Source organism: Microcaecilia unicolor, chromosome 5 (genome assembly GCF_901765095.1).
Source record: "Microcaecilia unicolor chromosome 5, aMicUni1.1, whole genome shotgun sequence".
NCBI lineage: Eukaryota > Metazoa > Chordata > Amphibia > Gymnophiona > Siphonopidae > Microcaecilia > Microcaecilia unicolor.
Window position 1 is genome coordinate 362,530,609 of NC_044035.1, and position 22,031 is coordinate 362,552,639.

The window sequence follows — 22,031 nt, forward strand, 5'->3', positions numbered from 1 at the left end:
GCATACCCTCATGCAAAACCATATTTACTATTATCAGAATCTTATAAAAAATATATATATAGTCTACTGGTAACCAATGACACTGAACAAATAATGAAGTAACATACTCCCTCAATCTTATACCCCCAAAAGACGAATGGCCACATTTTCCAATGTCCTTAATTTCTTCCACAGACACCTGGGCAATCCTAAATACAATCCTATAATCTAAGTTTGATAATCTGATTTCTAATTACAAAGGAATGTAAAAAGATATGCAAAGAATCACTATCAAAATATGACCTTGCCATAATTACATCCGTAAAGCTGCAAATCCAGAATACAACACCCGAGATCTGCTGTTCGAATCTTATGGCAGAGTCTAAGATTATTCCCAAGTATCTAAATGAATCACATAAAGTTACTCGCCCTGCATAACTAATAAACCTTGGTCTTTTCTATGTTCAAAATCAATCTATGGCTCTTAATCCTGTCCAGAATTGCTAATAAGCATCAAGTCCAATCTACAGGGGTGTGTGGAGGGGGGAATACCAATAAAATTTCATCCACATAAACACATAACTCTACAGGGTACTGCTGAATCAACAATCAATGAAGCCAAAAATAGATTAAATAATACTCAAGAGAGGAAGATACCTGGGGGACTCCACACTTTAATATCAAACCATGGATCGAATTCCCTTATCTTGCACAAGAAAAATGGACAAAAATGAGTGAAACCATTCCAAGACCCGACTGAGCAGACAGTCTAACAACAACCGATGGTCCAGATCTTATGTTAGTCCAATAAAAAAGGTTTTGTTTTGTTACATTTGTACCCCGCACTTTCCCACTCATGGCAGGCTCAATGCGGCTTACATATTATATATAGGTACTTATTTGTACCTGGGGCAATGGAGGGTTAAGTGACTTACCCAGAGTCACAAGGAGCTGCCTGTGCCTGAAGTGGGAATCGAACCCAGTTCCCCAGGACCAAAGTCCACCACTCTGACCACTAGGCCACTCCTCCACTTCAATTTTTATCTCTGTTTTGTTTTATTTCTATTTATTACCTTTAAAAGTGGACTAACACAGCTACCATACCACTTTACTCTGAGAAAATTAAAAACCCATGGGACAGGAGGCAAAGTTCTGTTGTGGATTACAAACTGGTTGATGGATAGAAAACAGAGGGTCGGGTTAAATGGCCATCTCTCAATGGAGGAGGGTGAACAGTGGATTGTTGCATGGATCTGCACTAGGACCAGTGCTATATAACATCTATATAAATAAAATCCCCCCTCAAACGTTCTGAAGCTCACTCCCTGGCAGTGAAGCACTGAACTCCTACTGTTCGTAGGCTAGGCTATCACCCTCACTCATAGACCCTGTAGGGCTATTTCCCTGTGAGCCTCACTCTGCTGCTCTCAGCCTGTGTATACAACTATGTCAAGATGGAGTCTGTGAACTAAGACCCTGCACTTCAGTGACCAAGCAGATTCAACTTTCTGTTTGTGGCAGAGCTCTGCTTGTGGTAAATAACTGGCAGGTCTGGAAAAAACTCAAGGATAAGCAGTGGGCTACCTGACCCTTGCACCTCCTTGATGAGCTACAGGGGGTAAAGGCCATGGTGCCAGCGAGTCTGATGAGAGACAGGAATACATACCACAATGTAACAACTGAAAGATCAAAAAAAAAAAAAAAAAGGTTTTCTTGCTCAGGGAAGGAGCTGGACAAGATCCTGATTGGTTGCTGTCTGGTCACCTGGGAATCAGGGGCCAGAGAGCGAAAACCAGAATGAGAAGGACAGAGAGGACAGACAGAAGAAGAAAGAAAAGAAGAAAGGGAGAATTTGTCTGGTTCTACGGGAAGAAGGGTAGCTGAAAAGAAGACCAGCGAGACCTGAAGTGGTCCACAACCTTGTGAACTGACCATCTGAAGAAAGTACCTGTTGGTTCAGCTCTACCGGCCAGAGAGACTGTAATCCTGCATGCTGCAGAGAGCCTGTGTTGTTTCCTAAGACGGGGACTCGCTGTGGAAAACAGCTGGAGTCTAAAGGGAAAAACCTGTGTCCACTTCATCTGAGAGACCACCTAGAGTCAGCTCGGTGAGGATTACAGAGATTTATTTCCTATAGTCGGGGATTAGCTAGTCGGTTCTTACCTCAGCAAAGGCGGGTTAGTCAGAACTTTGTGATCAGGAAGATGTGCTGCTAACTGTATTACTTCATGACCTAGTCAGTATTACTAATCAGGATTGTGTAATAACCTAGTAACCAGTGATATCAGTGTTTTTGTTAGACAATACATTCTACAGTTGCTTATCAGCATAAGGGAGCTACAATTGTACAGCTGAGCTGTAGTGTAGGGTGTATTATTCTATTTTCTTACCTATATAATAAATTAATATATTTCATAGCAGTGACTTTACTTTTATTCCAGTTCTCTCTAACAGAAGAAAAGTTCTGGTGTAGGCCCAGAACAGCCAGGTTCCTTTATAATATATAACCCCTGGACAGAGCTAGGAAGTTAGTTTAGCCAGACTCCTGTAAACGGAACCTGGGAATTACTCATTGGGTAGCTTTGCCCAGAAGAGTTATTCATCCTATAAATGCTTACAACCCCCCCTCAGCCACGCCCCATCTGCACATAAAAAGCAACCTCAATGTTCTAAGGCTCACTTTGTGGCTTCAGGGTTCGTAAGTTCGAAGCTCTGTAACCACTTTTAGTAACCATCTATCTGTGCCCCGTCCTCATGTCACAACGTTATGACGTCGAGGGCGGTTCATAATGAACACAAGTACACGAAGGTAGGAAGCCCATTCTGTCATCTCTCTTTCAACTCCCCAACGCAGCCGTCATTCCCATACAGTGTAAACGAAGCAACATCGACACTACCTTACAACCCCCCCTCAGCCACGCCCCATCTGCACATAAAAAGCAACCTCAATGTTCTAAGGCTCACTTTGTGGCTTCAGGGTTCGTAAGTTCGAAGCTCTGTAACCACTTTTAGTAACCATCTATCTGTGCCCCGTCCTCATGTCACAACGTTATGACGTCGAGGGCGGTTCATAATGAACACAAGTACACGAAGGTAGGAAGCCCATTCTGTCATCTCTCTTTCAACTCCCCAACGCAGCCGTCATTCCCATACAGTGTAAATGAAGCAACAACGACACTACCTACGCGTCGCCCCCCCTCCAAAATCCAACGCCCCCTGTCTTACTCTCAGAGATGCCCCTGCACGTCACCCCCCTCCAAAAACGACACCCGCGCAACGGCCCTCCCCTCCCCAACATAGGCCCCGCCCATCCCCCTACGTGCACAGTCGCCCCCCTCCAAAATCGCTAGCCCCCATCTGCTACCCTCCCTTCCTCTTACCGGGGTCCCGGCGCATGAACTGAGGGGCAAGGTAGCTCGCAAATTCTGCTGCCTTCCGTTGTCTTCGCTATGAGCTCTGTGCCCTGACTCTCTGGTCCCGCCCAACAGCAAATGAGGGTGGGACCAGACAGTCAGGGCACAGAGCTTATAGCGAACACAACGGAAGGCAGCAGAATCTCAGAACTACCTTGCCCTTCAGTTCTGCCGCTGCGGCTGGGACCCCGGTAAGAGGAGGGGAAGGTAGTAGAGGGAAGTTGCCGATTTTGGAGGGGAGGCCGACGTGCACGTCCGCGGGATGGGCGGGGCCTGTCGGGCATCAGAGGACCTTGCTAGCGCCAGTTTCATTGCTGCCAGAAACCGGCCTTCATTACTAGTATTTATTAATGAACTGGACATTGGAATGATGAATGAGGTGATTAAATTTGCAATGACACGAAACTATTCAAAGTTGTTAAAATACATGCGGATTGTGAAAAATTGCAGGAAGACCTTAAGAAATTGGAAGACTGGGCATCCAAATGGCAGATGAACTTCAATGTGGACAAATGCAAAGTGATGTGCATTGGGAAGAATAATCCAAATCCTAGTTATTTGATACTAGGTTCAACCCTAAGGATCAGCACCCAAGAAAAGCATCTAGGTGTTTTTGTAGACAATACACTGAAATCTTCTACACAGTGTGTTGCGGCGGCCAAAAAAGCAAACAGGGTGCTAGGAATTATTAGTAAAGGGATAGAAAATAAGATAAAGAATATTATAATGTCTCTGTATCTCATCATGGTGCAACCTCACTTTGAGTACTGTGTGCAAATCTGGTCACCATATCTTAAAGCAGAATTAGGATGGCCAAAATGATTAAGGGGATGGAACTCCTCTAATATGAGGAAAAGCTTAAGAGGTTAGGACTCTTCAGGATGAAAAGGAGTTGGCTGAGGGGAGATAGGAAAGAAGTCTACAAAATACTTAGTGGTGTAGAATGGGTAAACGTAAATTAATTTTTTACTCTTTCAAAAAGTACAAAGGACACTCAAGGAAGTCGCATGGTACTACTTTTAAAACGAACAGGAGGAAATACTTTTTCACTCAATGAATAGTTAAGCTCTGGACACAGCTGCCGAGATGGGGGGGAGGGGGGGGTCCGGCGCCAGCAATAAAAAAGTCACTTTCTTAGCTTCCGATGACAGGCACAGGCAGAAGGCTGGATTGGTCTTCTGCTCCTGTGTGCCGGGTTATTGTGTTAACTCTGCTCTGCCAGCCACTTCCTATGTGAAGTACTTCTATTTCTACAAAGGCAGGAGGGAACACAGCAGGAAGAAGGACCCATGGCTTGCAGAGTTAACGCGATAACCCGTGGATGGGGAGGGGGGGGGGGGCTCTCATGATTGTTTACCTCGCCCCAGATTGGTCTCTCGGCGGCCCTGGCTCTGAAACTCGTTGCCAGAGGATGTGGTATCAGCGGATAGTGTTATATGGGTTTAAAAAAAGGTTTGGACAGTGGGAATTGGATCAGAGACTCAAGTTTTTGTATTGTTAAATAATTTCTGGTTTTAAAAGAGAAAAAATGAAATCAGTTGTATTATTTCCACTAATATTGGACAATAAGTATGTTTCCAACAAAAGAGTATAGAATTACCTGATTGAAATAATTCTTGTGTGTTATTTTCTCTATTTCTGGCAAGTTATTTTAGTGCTTGTAAAATTAAATTGTTATAAATAAAATTACATAAAATAAAAAGGTTTGGACAAGTTCCTGGAGGAAACGTCCATAGCCTGAAATTGAGAAAGACATGGGGAAGACACTGCTTGTGCCTGGGATCAATAGCATGAATTTTGCTACTATCTGGGATTCTGTCAGGTACTTGTGACCTGGATTAGTCACTGTTGGACGTATGATACTGGGCTAGATGAACCACTGGTTTGACACATTATAGCTATTCTTATGTGCACGCAAGAAAGGAGACGTTAGTTCTTACCTGCTAATTTGTTTTCCTTTAGTCCCTTTAGACTGGAACAGATGGGTTAATGCATTTTTACCAGCAGATGGAGACTGAGAACACAATGAACTTCAAGACACAATATATGTGGGCTGTGCAGTCCCTTCAAATTCAGTCTACTACTACTACTTAACATTTCTAGAGCACTACTAGGGTTACGCAGCGCTGTACAGTTTAACAAAGGACAGTCCCTGCTCGAAGGAGCTTACAATCAAAAGAGCCAACAGAACAAGATCGAGCTGCAAGAGGAGACCACCAATGGGCAGAGAAAAGACGAGCCATTGACCAAACCCCCTGCTTTCTGCCATGCCGCTGCCAAGGCTGATGAAGACCTCCAGTGCAGCTGAGGAACAGCCGGAAACAAGGACCAATGCCCCGACTAGGTCGCCCTCACCAGGCAGAACACTTTATGGAACTCATGGGCATCCGAAGGAACAGAGGCAGTCCCCAACAGAACTGCCTATGTGCCACCATGCATTATTGTTCCATGATTGGAACTTTTTTTCATGTTTTTGAGAAGGTAAATACATTATTCCATTCTGCAACTCCCTCTCACAACCCCAACGACCAGACCATAAGAGGAAGAAAACTCGCGGACCAACCCTAGACAGAATCCAGAAACACATCCTGCCGAGCATGTACATACAAATGGTAATGCCTGGTAAAGAAATGCAGACAAGACCAGACAGCAGTCTTACAAATATCTAGAGGCGCAACCAAAGAATGCTCCACCCAAGATGAAGTCTGAGCCTGGGCGGAATCAGCCTGTAAGAACTCTGGAACCAGAATCCCGCAGAGAACATTGTGAAGAGTAAGGGGCTGTCCTGTCCTGGGTAGGCCACTAGATGGCGCTGTTCCCATAGAAATGGGGGGAAATGTCCAGGATGTGTCACTAGAGGGAGCCAGTAGGGGAATGTCCAAGTGGAAGTTGCTAGGACCAAGGGGAGTCCTGGGCTGGAAACAGGTGTAAGTTGTTATGGGCTGAGTCCTACCTGGAATTAGGGGGAAGAGCCTAAAGGGGTGGATAAGCTAATCATCCATCTTATACCTACCTGAGTTTTGGAAAGGAAAGAGAAGAGAGAGGAGCTGGAGACCTGGCAGCTGAAAGAAGAAGATCCCCTTTGAAGGTACTGGCTGAACTCTGGGGACTTTTGATGAACTATGTGTGTGCATAGAGCTATTTATTAAGAACAAGGGAACTAGCAGCCGGGGGCTGGAGGACAGAGCACTTTACCTTCAATTTACAGTAACCAGAGTCGATGACAAACATGATACCATCCACAGTGAGCGATGTCTCAGCAATATTAGTAGCTACAACACACTTTCTGATGCCATCTGGCGCCTGAAAGACAAGAAAGTTAATTACGCAACATGGAAAATATTTACTCTCAAACTCAGACAGGGGTGCACTACATCTGACTGCTTCCACAAAATCCTCATGCCACCATTTCTGCACCCTCTTCCAAATAAACTTCCACCCTGGTAGGCAGAAAAACAGCATGGCTTTGCCCTCAATCTGACAACTAAGTGGTGGATCCCTTCCTCCTCACATTTCTCCCATTCTTTCACATCAAGACTTTAGTATCACTTTCAGAGGCAAGACTCATACTGAACGTAGTTCTTCCTTCTGCTGATTTCATTTCTCAGAGAACAAGACCCCAAAACAAAGAAACATACAATATTCAGTCTGTCCATTCACAACATGAAATCTCCCTTCTCATGTCCCTCTTGCTCCACTTTCACTCAATTCAATTAATCTTTCACTTCTCTCCTAAATTTAACAGGTTTCACACCTGTTATCTGATTTATTTTTATTGATATGAGTGGTATATGTGTGTCTATCTTTCCCACTGGACTATTGTAGTTCTTTGTTGGTGTTTTATGCGTTTTTAATATTGTACAACACTGGGGTCTTTTTTTTTTTTTGTAAAAAGTTAAGCAGTATAACAAATTCAATAAACTGTAACCTTCTATTCAAAACGTTTGCTTTATTTTTGAGTTGTGTCCGAAGAATTAGGGAAGGGACGTAGGGCAACCAATCCAGGCAGGACACCAAAGATGGATGAATAAAAGCTTTATTGCCAAAGACTAGATATAATAGACTTGACACAGTCCCGTGTTTCGGCAATGATAAGCCTGCTTCAGGAGTCAAGAGCATCTACATACATAAACGCATAAAAACCATACATTAAAAAAATGAAAAAAAACTTAGGGGTGGGGAACGATTAGCAAGCCCATTCGCGATTAATTGCGTGATTGAATTTTGATTGCGTGATTAATCATGCTTAATTACAGCATGCATTTTGGGCAATAAAAAATGGTTTTAAACAACAAAAATTGTCCATCCAATAAAAACACTTACAAAAATATTTAGCAGTGTCGTCATAAACATTGAACACATATGTAAAACAATAAAATTACAAATTAAACCAACAAATCATATACAAATTGTGAAACAGTGAGGACCCCCCTTTACTAAGCCATGCTGTAGGCGCTCAAACTCTTTAGCACGTGCTGAGACACCCATTATATTCCTACTGGTGTCCCTACTGTTAGCGCACGCTACAAAGTTTGCACATCTACAGCATGGCTTAGTAAACAGGGCCCCGAGTTAAGCAAATCACTCATACCAGAGCCCCAACATCAATCCCCAGGAAGCTTATGAGTTCACAAATTGATTAAAACTCCTCCAACCAACCAACTCATCACACCCTGATGTAATAGCAGCTATAAGTGATCCAGTCATTCCAGAGCTTTTAGGGCAGCACCATCTGACTGCTTACATCTAACTTAGTTAAAGTTCTGGCTCTTCTCCAGAACAGCCTGCTGACTCCAAGATGGCGGACAGCCCGAATGGGATGGTGAGTCAGTTTACCAAGGGAGCCTTGTCAGAGCTAACCAATACTATGGTGCAGGCACTTGAGCCATGGTTCCATCAATTATCTCAGCAAATCACTCATTTGGAGCAGTTAACATCTGATATCAAGCAGTGTACTACAGAACTTGAACACTGAATCTCTGGTGTTGAGCATGATACAAATAAGTTGCAGTCTGATGGATGCTTTTTGCAAGCCTTGGTGTGCACACATACTGAGAAATTAGAGGACCTAGAAAATCAGTTCCAACAAGGAAACCTGCAATTTTTGGGCATTCCAGAAATTATTTCAGATCAACAATTGGTGCCTGTGTTGGAACACTGGTTGGCCTCTAAGCTACCATTACACGAGGGCATGAGCCCTTTACAGCAAGAAAAGGCATATATATTGACTGGGCAAAAAAATCTGTTGGAGACACCCATCCTTGTACTGTAATTGCCAAGTTTCACGACTATATCCATAAAGTTGAAATTTTAAGACTATATAAATCGAAGCGAAATACACTCAGTTATGATAGTGTTCCAGTCCATATTTTTTAAGACTTCTACTACTACTTATTTCTATAGCGCTACTAGACGTACGCAGCGCTGTGTTCACTGAAAAACGTTATTTAATCTGTTGTGCAATACTTTAGCAGCACATAAAAAGCGGTTCATGTTTTTATATCCTGCACTTTTAGAAGTCTATCACAAAGGAACCTGGAAATCATTCTACAAAATTTTGGAAGCCCAAGAGTTTGTTCAAGAGTTACATCCCTCGGGATTAACTTGATTTCTGTACGATTGACTTTGAGTATAACCTTTAAAAATCTGTGTCAGAAACTTTCACGTGTTATATACCTATCATAACTTATTTAGATGTTTACTTTGATTGTTATATTGAATTGTTGGACCTATCTTAGTCTGGGAATTCTGGACTAAGCACTGGGATGGATTGGGTAAACTCGAAGCACAGGTGTGTGACCTCTGAAGCCGGCTTTGTGGGTTTGCTGTTAATTCTGGGTGGGTATCTTTAACGTAGTTGATAAAGACATAAAGTGTCTCCTTGTTGATAAGATATGTTGGTTTGCAGAGTTTCCCTCCCTCACACCCAATGCTTCTCTGTGGTGGACTTCTATTTTGGTTTATTTTTGGATTCTTAGATTTATTTATGACATTTATGCCTTGGGTTTGTCTTTGTCCTGTTCCAGGTAGAGGCTGGTCACCACATGTGTTATAATTTATTTACCTTCCCTCTTTCCTTACTGTCTGAACGTCCCCAGGCACAACAAGAATCTCATCTTGGAATGCTTCTGGTGTTTCCTCTCTGATAAACTGTTCAGAAATATTAACATTATAAAGCTGACATTGCATGCCTTCAGGAAACTCGTTTGACACATCAGATACATCAGAAACTGTGTAGGAGTTGGATGAGGGAAATTTTGTATCTGTCTACTACATGTAGACGTGGAGAAGTAGCAGTGTTGATCTGGAAAAACTTACAATGCCATGTCAAGTTGGTTACTAAAGACTCATATGGTAGATTTTTAACATAAAGGATAATGGCACAGGGGCAAGATTTTAATTTGTTGGTTATTATGTACCTAATAATTTAAAAAGTTGATAGCTTCTGCTATGACAGATGTCTCTATCCTACTGTTTATTGCAGGAGACTTTAATCAAGTTTATGATCCCCAAATGGATAGAACATTCCAAGCAGCCCACCTGTGGTTGGGCCCAAGTAAGGGGTTGCCTCATCTTTGTGCCTCCCTAGGTTTGGTAGACCAGTGGAGGTTGTTACACCCTACTGCGAAAGATTATACATGGAACCATGTCACGAATAGATTACATATTAGTTTCACAATCTCTGTTTTCCATGGTGGTGAGTGCAAAGATTGGTCTTGTGTCCATCTCTGATCCCTGGTTTGGATAGATCTGGAGAGGGATTTTTTTTACAGTCCTGGAGTGGGCTGGCATTTCCCATCCTCTATCAGGATTTGGATTTCCAGGCCTATTTGAACAAAAAATGGGATGAATATTCTACTTTTAACACCCAGCATGTGAATGATTCACAACTCTATTGGAATGCTTTGAAAACTGTGCTTTGGGGAGACATTATTTTCTATACAGTGGCAGGGGCTAGGTGTACCCTCTTCCCAGTCAAACATCTCCTCAGACGCTCATTGGTTTATGAGTCAAGAATGCAATTGAAAATTTGGCTGGTTCTCTCTCTACCTTTGTCTTGCCCTCTAAGGCTCTTCTAGAAAACAATCTAAGTACTATTAAGACTACCATGGCCCCATTTGATCCCATGGTGTCGGGGCTTATTAAATGGTTTTCCACCCTGTTTCTACCTTTTATACATATGATTGTTGAGAGCCTAGAGACAGGCCCTGGTACCTCAAAACCAGAAGAGAATCACTATTTTCCTAAACTGAAGCTGTTTAAGGATAAGGATGTCACCAATTACTGTCCTATAGCAAACCTGCCTTTCTTAGGGAAGTTAGGGAATCAATAGTTCTTGCTCAGTTAGGGGAATTTTTGGATAGAGCTGCAATTCTACATCCCAATCAGAGTTCCAGAAAGGTCATAGCACGGAAACTGCTTTGCTTGGGATTACTTCCTTCTGGTGTCTGATTCTTCCCCTCTGCCGTCCCCGGTTCGTGCGGCCTAGACTGGCACCTTTAGGAACGTTTGTTGATCTGCAGTTCCCCTTTCTTTGTTCTTCTCTCCTCTTTTTCTTCTTCCTATCTTTTCCATTTATGTCAACTGCCTATTTTGTTTGAATGATATATATCATATCATATATATTTTACATAAACTTGGAAACTTAGCAATAGCAAGGACAGGAAAGTTCTGCCGGAGTCCAGGGAACCTACCTATCTCTAGAGATAAAAACACAATATTTTTTTTTTTTTTTTTTAATTTGTACCCCGCACTTTTTCCCACTCATGGCAGGCTCAGTGCGGCAGGCAATGGAGGGTTACGTGACTTGCCCAGAGTCACAAGGAGCTGCCTGGGCCGGGAATCAAACTCAGTTCCTCAGTTCCCCAGGACCAAAGTCCACCACCCTAACCACTAGGCCACTCCTCCACTGGTATTGAAGCACCCCCCCCCCCCACCCCCACTGGTAGCACTTGCAGTTAAAAGACTCCCGCTCAGCTTAGAGGGAGCAGTGCTGGCAGGCACTTGTGACCTGGATTGGGCTAGATGGACACTGGTCTGACTCAGCATGGCTATTCTTATGTTCTTTCAGCTTCATTTTCTCTCTTTTCTTCACTACTAAAACCTCTCACTTCATCCAATCTTCCTCTCCTCCTCTTATATCCAAACTTTGCTACTTCTACCTACATTACACCAGAGCAAATTTTTTGTTTTGAGAACAAGATAGTGGATCAGATAATATTCTTCTCTCACCTTTTGGAAAATTTTAGCCTGAAGGTCAGAGGGCAATTGAGAGTAGATAGGTAGCACTGCCAACGCCGGGGCATTCTCCAGCTCTTCCAACCTTTCCACAATTTGATCGGAGCTCACCTGACGATACAAAGGGCAAATAATAGGATACAGGGAATGAAAAGGAAACCAGGACCCATTCATTTTGGCAGCCAAATGCTATTTTAAAAACTCTGTGGTCTGATCACACTGTTCAACAGACCACAAAAACACATCAATGTTAAAAACAGCAAAATATAAAGCAAAGTTACTTACCTGTAGCAGGTGTTCTCTGAGGACAGCAGGCATATATTCTCACACATGGGTGATGTCATCCACAGAGCCCTGTGCTGACACTGCCATAGTGCACTGTCACTTTAAAACTCTGAGACAGCGCCTCACCATGCACATGCATGGGTGCCTTTCCATCCAATGCTCAAAACTAGGACCAGCAGTATAATACTAAAGTTAAGAAGACAACTCCAAGGGGAGGCAGAAGAGATGTGAGAATATACGCCTTCTGTCCTTGTAGAACACCTGCTATAGGTAGATAACTTTGCTTTTTCCGAGGACAAGCAGGCATGATATTCTGACATGTGGGACTCGCTAGTTGCCAGATTCACAATATAATAATGAACTTGGCAACTAAGGAGACAGTGAGTCTGGAGGTAAAAAGGGGCTGAATGGTGGATTTGACATTCAAGTAGTAAAAGAATTTTTTGCAGGACTGCTTGTCTAAACCAGCTATCCCGCCTAGAGTGCTAATCCAGACAACAAGCAGTGAAGGTGTGGATAGACTACCAAGTTGCCATCTTGCAAATTTCTTCAATGGAGGCAGAGCAGAAATGGGATACCAAAGCTGGCATGGTTCTCACACTGTAAGCATTGACACAGCCATGAAGGGTCAAGCTCAGCATGAGCATACGTGTAGGAGATACGTCTTGGCTGACAGGCTGGCTGACTGTGATAGTGTATTTGGCGATGAGAAACCCTAATCTGTTAGGGTTGAAAGATACAAAAAGATTTACTATGAGGTTTTGTAATCTCCAGATAATACACTAGAACACGCTTGTAGCTTAAGACATGCAGTGCTGCTTCTCCAGGATGAGACTGTAGCTTAGGGAAGAAGACACGAAGTATGATGAACTAATTGAGGTGGAACTCCAATACCACTTTAGGGGGGAATTTGTGGTGGGTTCAGAGAACAACTCTGTCGTGGAAGAACCTGATGTAAGGTGGGTCTGCCACAAGGGCTTGAAGTTCGCTTACTCTTCTGGCAGAAGTGCTAATATGAATACTTTATATGCAAGGAGCTTCAGAGAACAGGAATGGAGTAGTTCAAATGGAGGTTTCATGAGAGCTGTGAGGATGACATTGAGATCCCACGCTACCAAGGGAAACTCATTCTGTGTTATTAGGGTCAGAAAAGGATCTAACCTCAATGGTTCCTTGGACAATAACTCTAGAAGAGGGAACCAAATTTGTTGTTGCCAGTAGGGAACAATTAGGATTATGGTCCCATGGTCTCCACATAGCTCAAGACAAGTTTTCTCAATGAGGGGCAGTGGGGGAAAGGCGAATAGAAGATCTGTTCTCCAAAGGAGCAGGAAGGCATCTGAGGCTACACAGCTGGGAACTTAAATTCTGGTACAAAAGTGGGGAAGTTTGTTATTCTGAAGAGAAGCGAAAAGGTCTATCGTTGAGGTCCCCCACTGCTGGAATATCTGATGAGCCACAGGCATGATGAGGGACCATTCGTAAGGCTGAAGAAATCTGCTCAATTTGTCTGCAACAACATTCTGCTTGCCAGCTAGATAAACAGCTCTTATAGAAGCTGCCCAAGTCCATATTTGGATTGTTTGTCGACAGAGATAGTAAGAACCTGTTTCTCCTTGTTTGTTCAGGAAATACATTACAACCTGGTCTGTGCAAATGAGAACTATCAGATCAAGGATGCAGTCTTAGAAAGTTTTGAGGGCATTCCAGACCACTTATAATTCCAGCAGATTGATATGATGTCATTTCTCTTGAGGGACCAAGAACCCTGCGTATCGAGACCATCAACATGAGCACCCCATGGAAGCATCCATGGTGAGGACTGTGATGTGGAAGGGTCAGAAAAGGAAGTCCCCAGGTGAGATTCTAGGGAACCATCCACCACTGTAGAGAGTGGCATAGCTGTGGATTAACTCAAATATGCACTGACAGCATTCCCATGGCTTGAGACCACTGAGATATTTGGAAATGAAGCCAAGCCAATAGTGTTACATAGACTGTTGAAGCCATGTGATCAAGTAGGCAGAGCATATAACGAGCAGATACTTCCAGTCGATGCAGAAATCTGAGCAGAAAGATGCATTATGTTGTCTGCCCTTGGTTGAGAGAGGAAGGCTCGACCTTGAGCAGTGCCGAGGAGAGCAACAATGAACTGTAAGGTTTGAACTGGCTGAAGATGTGATTTGAGGTCATTTATCATAAAGCCAAGGAGCTCCAGGAGATGCATGGCAGATAGAATTGAGGACTGTGCTGACTCTTGGGAGCTGACTCTTGGGAGGCTGCCTTGATTAACCAGTCATCAAGGTAGAAGAAGCTATATATGCCCCACTTGCGGAGCATTGCAACTACCACTATCAGGCATTTTGTGAAGGAATAAACAAGCAAGTGGACAAAGGGGAGCCGGTTGATATCGTGTATCTGGATTTTCAAAAGACGTTTGACAAGGTACCTCATGAATTTACAGAGGAAATTGGAGGGTCATGAGATAGGAGAAAATGTCCTATTGTGGTTGAAGGATAGGAAACAGAGAGTGGGGTTAAATGGGCAGTATTCACAATGGAGAAGGGTAGTTAGTGGGGTTCCTCGGAGGTCTGTGCTAGGACCGCTGCTTTTGAATATATTTATAAATGATTTAGAAATGGGAGTAACTAGCGAGGTAATTAAATTTGCTGATGACACAAAGTTATTCAAAGTTGTTAACTCGCGACTGGATTGTGAAAAATTACAAGAGGACCTTACGAGACTGGGCGACTAAATGGCAGATGACGTTTAATGTGAGCAAGTGCAAGGTGATGCATGTGGGGAAAAAAGAACCCGAATTATAGCTACGTCATGCAAGGTTCCACATTAGGAGTTACGGACCAAGAAAGGGATCTGGGTATCGTAGTCGATAATATACTTAAACCTTCTGCTCTGTATGCTGCTGCGGCTAGGAAAGCGAATAGAATGTGGGGTATTATTAGGAAAGGTATGGAAAACAGGTGTGAGGATGTTATAATGCCGTTGTATCGCTCCATGGTGCGACCGCACCTTGAGTATTGTGTTCAATTCTGGTCACCGCATCTCAAGAAAGATATAGTAGAATTGGAAACGGTGCAGCGAAGGGCAACTAAAATGATAGCTGGGATGGGATGAGTTCCCTATGAAGAAAGACTAAGGAGGCTAGGGCTTTTCAGCTTGGAGAAGAGACGGCTGAGGGGAGACATGATAGAGGTATATAAAATAATGAGTGGAGTGGAACAGGTGGATGTGAAGCGTCTGTTCACACTTTCCAAAAATACTAGGACTAGGGAGCATACGATGAAACTACAGTGTAGTAAACTTAAAACAAATCGTAGAAAATTTTTCTTCACCCAACATATAATTCGTTGCCGGAGAACGTGGTGAAGACGGTTAGCTTGGCAGAGTTTAAAAAGGGGTTAGATGTTTTCCTAAAGGACAAGTCCATAAACCACTACTAAATGGACTTGGGAAAAATCCACAATTCCAGGAATAACATGTATAGAATGTTTGTACGTTTGGGAAGCTCGCCAGGTGCCCTTGGCCTGGATTGGCCGCTGTCGTGGACAGGATGCTGGCCTCGATGGACCTTTTGTCTTTTCCCAGTGTGGCATTACTTATGTACTTATTAACTCTTATCCCATAACTTTCTAATTTCCTCAGGAGTCTTTCATGAGGTACTCTGTCAAATGCTTTTTGAAAATCCAGATACACAATATCAACTGGCTAACCTTTATCCACATGTTTATTCACCCCTTCAAAGAAATGTAGTAGACTGGTTAGACAAGATTGCCCTCCACTAAATCCAGGTTGGCTTTGTTTCATTAATCCATGCTTATATACATGCTCTCTAACTTTGTTGTTTATAATAGTCTCTACCATTTTGCCCGGCACCAACGTCAGGCTCACCGGTCTATAATTTCCCAGAAGGTGGTATGTGCTTGGAGGGGAGAGAGCTTCCTTGTGTTTAGCCATTGCTGTAGGAGAGAGAAATGGATGGATCCAATACATATTGAGCATCTTCTTTTGCTAATTTCTTCTACAGGGCTAAGCTGTAGGACTGTGCTGGAGTATGCACTTGGTAGAGTGACAGTGGTGCTGGCTGCTATGCCCCCCCCCCCCCCCACCTCGGTCCTTTTGTTTTGTGGCAGGCTCAGACTTTCTGCAGTGCCGCCTTTTTTGGAGCTTCCTTGCTGGAGGCCTGGGTAAAACTGTGCCCGGTTATCTTTTGTCTCCTACTCTCCCCTGTTTACTACAAGAGGTGCTCCCCACTCTAAGTTTCTCTCATACCACTTTCTGGACACTTTCCTTGGATGACTGTGTGCCTTCTTACATGGTTGAGGCTAATCCAATTGCATTGTATTCCATCACCAGCTCTAGCCTTTTTTCAGAGCCTCTGTGGCATTTTGTTGACATTTGCAGTCTTGGCTTGTTGCTGTTGGAGTTGAGTGTCTCCACATGGCATCTAAAGGGTTCAGGAAGAGTCGTAGAGGTGGTCTAAAAATGGCAGAGAAGAGTGCTCCTACCTCACCTACAGCAGGCTCTGAATGGGTATTGAAATTGTTACAGAAGGGTGGAGCGGTGACGTCACGCTGAGCGATGGCTGTGTGAGAGAACAGCTCCACACGCCAGTAACGAAGATCAATAATATATAACTACAGGTGGCGAAATCGGAGCACACGATCGGACTTAGTGAGCATTAGAGGAGCTGCGGAGCACGGGGATGGCAGGCAAAGAGGCGTCTGGACCCCGCAAATCTTTAAAAGACTTTTCTTACCGGCCGCTGCAGATGGTGGACAAGATGGCGCCCGCGGAAGAAAGCGGGAAAGCAGACAAGGCCCGACGCGATAGATCTCCAGTAGATATTGCGGTGGAGGGGGAACTCTCTGCAAAAGACTTCTGGGCACTGCTGGAGGTGATTCGAGCGGATATTAAAGGGGTCCGCGAAGATTTCGCGACCCTAGCAGCTGAGCTCCGGGGCGAGGTCTCCGAGATGGGACACCGCGTGGAGGAGCTGGATGAACAAATGGAGAGCCAGCAGGAAGCCCTGAGCTCCGTCGAACTGACGCTGGAAGCGCAACAGGCCATGTGCAGGTCCCTGAGTGAGAAGGTGGAAGACCTAGAAAATCGAGGGAGGAGAGCTAATTTACGTTTCAGAGGCATACCGGAGCAAGCTGAATATGTGAACTGCGAACAGACCATACAGCAAATTGCGAGTATGCTGCTATCAGAAGAGGGGCAAGAAATGACGCCCTCCATGATCAAAATAGACAGAGCGCATAGAATGCTGGCACGCACGAAAGCTAACGTGCCCCGGGACATTATTGCATGCTTCACGGAATACAAAACAAAGGAAGCTATCCTCCGTAAGGCACGGAAATTGGAAGTGGTGCATTGGGAATCCCTCCCTATTGAAATATATCAAGACCTTGCCCCTGCCACTTTAAAACGACGGGCGGAGCTGCGGAACTATACCAGATACTTGCGAGATAAAGGAATACCTTACAGATGGCAGCACCCTTTTGCTTTGACATATAACCAAGATGGAAAATGGCACAGGGTTACTACTGCGGAGGAAGCTCGGGATAAATGGCCAGAAGTAGAGGCACCCCGGAGGCCCCCGGAGGAACAGACCAGAGTGGAAGGGGATGCACGCCCGATAAGACAACGCTGGACGCGAGTGGCGAGAGGCAAGGGACGCCTCACTAGACAACAATCTGAGAAGCAGCTGACATCAGCACGATTTAATATAACTTGACTGCTGTATTATGAACATTGAGGCTCAAGGTTTGGTTGATGTGATGTGTGTGCTCACGAGTTGATATGTATGGGGAAAGTAAGGGAGATAAGAATGTAGTTATAAACAAGGATATGGGACACTGGGATATCTACTGGCGAATGGGTAGTCACCGTTCTCACAATTTTGGAGGTGGGATACAGTTTTCCCATCGGTTAAAGAAGGAGAGGGGAAGGGAGGAGGGAGGGGGATGGGTTTCGGGGTTCTCTCAGGAAACTGATATCACTACACATTGTTTAGATAAGTTGCAACGGACCAGGAGGAAGGCTGATAGACTTATAGATAAGGCCCCACCATGATTGGGTTTACATGCTTATCATTTAATGTACGAGGTCTTAACTCTCCTCTAAAACGTAGGAGGCTTTTTCGAGAGGCACAAAGGGTGAAGGCAGAAGTGCTCTTTATACAGGAAACACACCTGTTACCCCGACACGAACATCTGCTACAGCACTCTAGATACCCTCACCAATTCCTGGCATCTAATAGGCAACCAGCAAAAACAGCGGGTGTGGGGATACTATTTAAACAAGGGCACCAATGGGAAATACAAATGGTCAAGAGAGATGTGGGGGGCAGGTTTGTGATTGTGGTGGGGAGCCTCGGGGGTCATACCTACACCTTAGTTAACATTTATGCCCCGAACCACGCGCAAGGAGCCTTTTTTGAGACACTGAGCGCTCAGCTGTCACGCAGTGTGCAAGGGGAGCTTTTGCTGGGAGGGGACTTTAATTTGACGATGGACCCCTCTTTAGACAACTCTAGTGGGACAGCGAATTATGCACAATCAGATCGGGATAACTTGCTTCAGTTCTTAAATCAATGGGGCCTGGTGGATATGTGGAGGGTGTTACATGGGGGAGAGAGGGACTATACATGCTTCTCGGCTCCCCATGATTCCTATTCAAGAATAGATATGTGGATGGGGAGCGCGGGTGTGACTATGCAAGTGGAATCTTCAGAAATACATACAAGAACATGGTCGGATCACGCCCCTCTCTCTATAACACTCCGGGGATTCCCAGTAAAAGATAGACAGGTGAGGTGGCAGCTCCCCGATAGAGTATTAGACGATCCAAAAACTGTTCAGAAAATCGCAGGAGAGATCAGGGAGTTTTTGCAATTTAATGATATTCCGGGCATAGCACCAGAGATTTTATGGGAAAGCCTGAAGGTAGTGATTAGGGGGTCCTTGATCTCTATACAAGCCTTTATTCAGAAAGACCATAAGGAAAAAGAAACAATCCTGAGACAAACAATACATCGGTTAGACCCATTGGCCAAACAGAATCAGGCCTCCCCGAGCCAGCAAGAGGAACTGCACAGAGCTAGGGTGCAATTGCTGGACTTGGACCTCAAAGTTATTAAAGAGCAGATGCAGAAGACACAACAGGAATTCTATGAATTCAATAACAAAGCTAGTAAATTACTAGCATATAAATTAAGACAGTTAAGGCAAAGGAATGTCATTAGTAGAGTGAGAACAGAGGATGGGCGGCTTTGGGATCAACCGGCAGAGATTAAGAGACTCTTTGTGGAATACTATCAGAGACTCTATAGCCCAGAGGAGGGGATGGAGGAGGAGGTCATTCGGGCCTATCTGAGTAACATAGATATGCCAACTCTTAGGGGGAATGATTATGAGATGCTATCTGCCCCCATAGAGCTAGAAGAGGTGACATCAGCAATCAAGGGTCTGCCTAGTGGAAAAGCTCCAGGAGCAGATGGGTATAATAACCGATTCTATAAATGTTTTAACTCGTTATTGGCACCAATTCTACTTAGAGTATTTAATACTATACAGGCTGACACCGGGCTCCCAAGATCTTGGCGCCTAGCTGAGGTGGTTTTATTATTAAAGCCACATAAAGATCCGCAAAGTTGTGGCTCATATAGGCCTATTTCCCTGCTGGGGACTGACTATAAAATATTGACCACCATCTTGGCTGCCCGGCTGCAGAAAGTACTCCCATATCTGGTTCACGAGGACCAAGCCGGGTTCATAGCAAATAGACAGACCTTTGACAATACTAGGCGAGCACAATATCTATTGGATAGAATTAAACAATTGGGACATCCGGCAGTGTTTGTGTCACTGGATGCCGAGAAGGCGTTTGATAGAGTGCTGTGGCCCTTCCTGTTTGAACTGCTACGGAAGGTTGGAATTGGCGGGCAATACTTAAGCTGGGTCACGGCGCTCTACCAACGGCCGATGAGTCGGCTGCGAATTAATGACACGACAACAGAGCCTTTTGAATTGTTTAGAGGTACAAGACAGGGATGTGCCCTCTCCCCATTACTGTTCGCACTAGCCATGGAACCACTAGCAATCTTGATCCGAGCAGAAGTTACAGTACAAGGCATTAGAATTGGGAGGCATGAAACCAAACTACTGCTTTATGCAGATGATATACTGCTGACACTGTCGCAACCTGAGATATCGTTGCAAGCTGTAATGCAGATAATTCAGGGATACGGTCAGGTGGCTGGTCTCAAAATTAATATGCAGAAGTCTGAGATCATGCCCATACAGTGCTCGAATGAGCTACAGGAACAGCTACAAACCTCCTTCCATCTTCTCTGGTCGCCTCAGTATATTAGATACTTGGGGGTTAATTTAACGCCAGACACTGGGGACCTATTTCGAGAGAACTTTTTACCTAAACTACGCGAACTTTTGCAAGAATTGGACAGATGGGGAGGGTTACACATGTCATGGATGGGTAGAATAGCAGCGGTTAAGATGACACTGCTCCCCAAACTCCTGTATCTGTTTATGGCAGTGCCAGTTCATATACCATACACATTTTTTCACACTCTTCATAAGAAAGTGTTCGCCTTTATCTGGCGTAGAAGACCTCCTCGAGTGGCTCGTAGTGTCCTCTTTCAACTACGGAAAGATGGGGGTATGGGAGTGCCCAACTTTAGCCTATATTATAGAGCTGCCCTATTTCAGATGCTATCCACAGTACAGAGAGGCCCGAATAAGCGGTGGACCTACGATGCGCAATGGGGCTTAAAAGGGGTGCCAATATGGGCAGTAGCGTGGCTCCCCTTGCCGCTCATACGAGACCTTATTTCGGAAATACGGGGTCCGATGGGGGTGATCCTGGGGGAATGGGTTAGATGTAGAGCGGCATGGTTCCCTGGGCGTAAATATCATGTGATGACCCCTATCATTTTTGCAACCGACTTCACTCCAGGTCGGACAGATGGGGTATATAGACATTGGTCTGCAGCCTCGTTGCGCTTACTGGGCCAAATATGGGAAGATGGGAAATGTCATTCATTTCACACACTCCAGGAGGAATTTGGGTTAGGGGACAAAGACTACTTCTCGTACATGCAGATTAGAGACTTTATACAGAGAAAAGCGAGAGAGGACTTATCCCTTGCAGACACAGAGCTTGAGTTAGCCATCAGATCAGGGGAAGGTAAAGGGGGGATATCCCGCATTTACAGAGCTCTGTTGCATAAGACCCAACCACTGGGCAAATACATTAAGAAGTGGGAGACGACACTGGGTGCCACATATGATCCACAGGTCTGGAAAAGAATATTTAAACGTTTATTGGCATTTTCAGTAGCTACTCCTTTATTGGAAAATGGGTATAAGATGTTGTATCAATGGTATATGACCCCGAGCCGACTTTTCCGCATTTTTAAAAATGGATCGGCACTCTGCTGGCGTAGGTGCGGGGCAGAAGGTACATTTTGGCATATCTGGTGGGATTGCCCAATGATACAGCAGTTCTGGCAGGACTTACAGTCCAGACTGCAGAGCGGGATGGGGCTGGTGATAAAGTTTGATGCTGACATATGTCTGTTAAATTTAGTTGCAAAAGAGAGTAAAGGCTCCTGCTCAGCACTTTTACGATACATTGTTACAGCAGCCAGGACTTTAATTGCAAAGTACTGGAAACAACAGACACTGCCCACTGTGGACCAAGTGCTCACTAAGGTGGACTATTGCTGTATGATGGATAAATTGACTGCCATGCGAAGAGGAGGAATGATGAGATTTCTTAAAACCTGGTCCACTTATGTAGAGTGGCGAGGGCTTACAGAATGAGGAGTATATTTGGTGATTTTGGTGGCAAAACAATGTGTAACCTTTTGATGATGTGTTCCTGAGAGGGGTGGGAGGGGGGAGTTCAGGGGGGTTTTATGTTTTTTTTTTTCTTTTTTTTTATTGGTACTGCATAATGTATGGCATATACTGTCAATACGCGTTAATGTATGCTCTGAAAATTGTTAACTTTAATAAAAAGATAAATAAAAAAAAAAGAAATTGTTACAGAAGTTTGCTTGGCAGTGGAATA

General features: G+C 44.3%; 1 protein-coding gene across 1 annotated transcript in view; it reads right to left on the reverse strand.

Moving 5' to 3' along the window:
* Positions 1-22,031, reverse strand: part of DHX38 (DEAH-box helicase 38) — a 144,788-nt gene that overhangs the window by 57,581 nt on the left and 65,176 nt on the right. Inside the window, exons 17-18 of the mRNA XM_030204672.1 lie at positions 11,625-11,741; positions 6,588-6,695 (exon numbers count right to left, since the gene is read on the reverse strand). Coding sequence (XP_030060532.1) covers positions 6,588-6,695; positions 11,625-11,741 — 225 coding nt within the window. The remainder of the gene's footprint in view (positions 1-6,587; positions 6,696-11,624; positions 11,742-22,031) is intronic.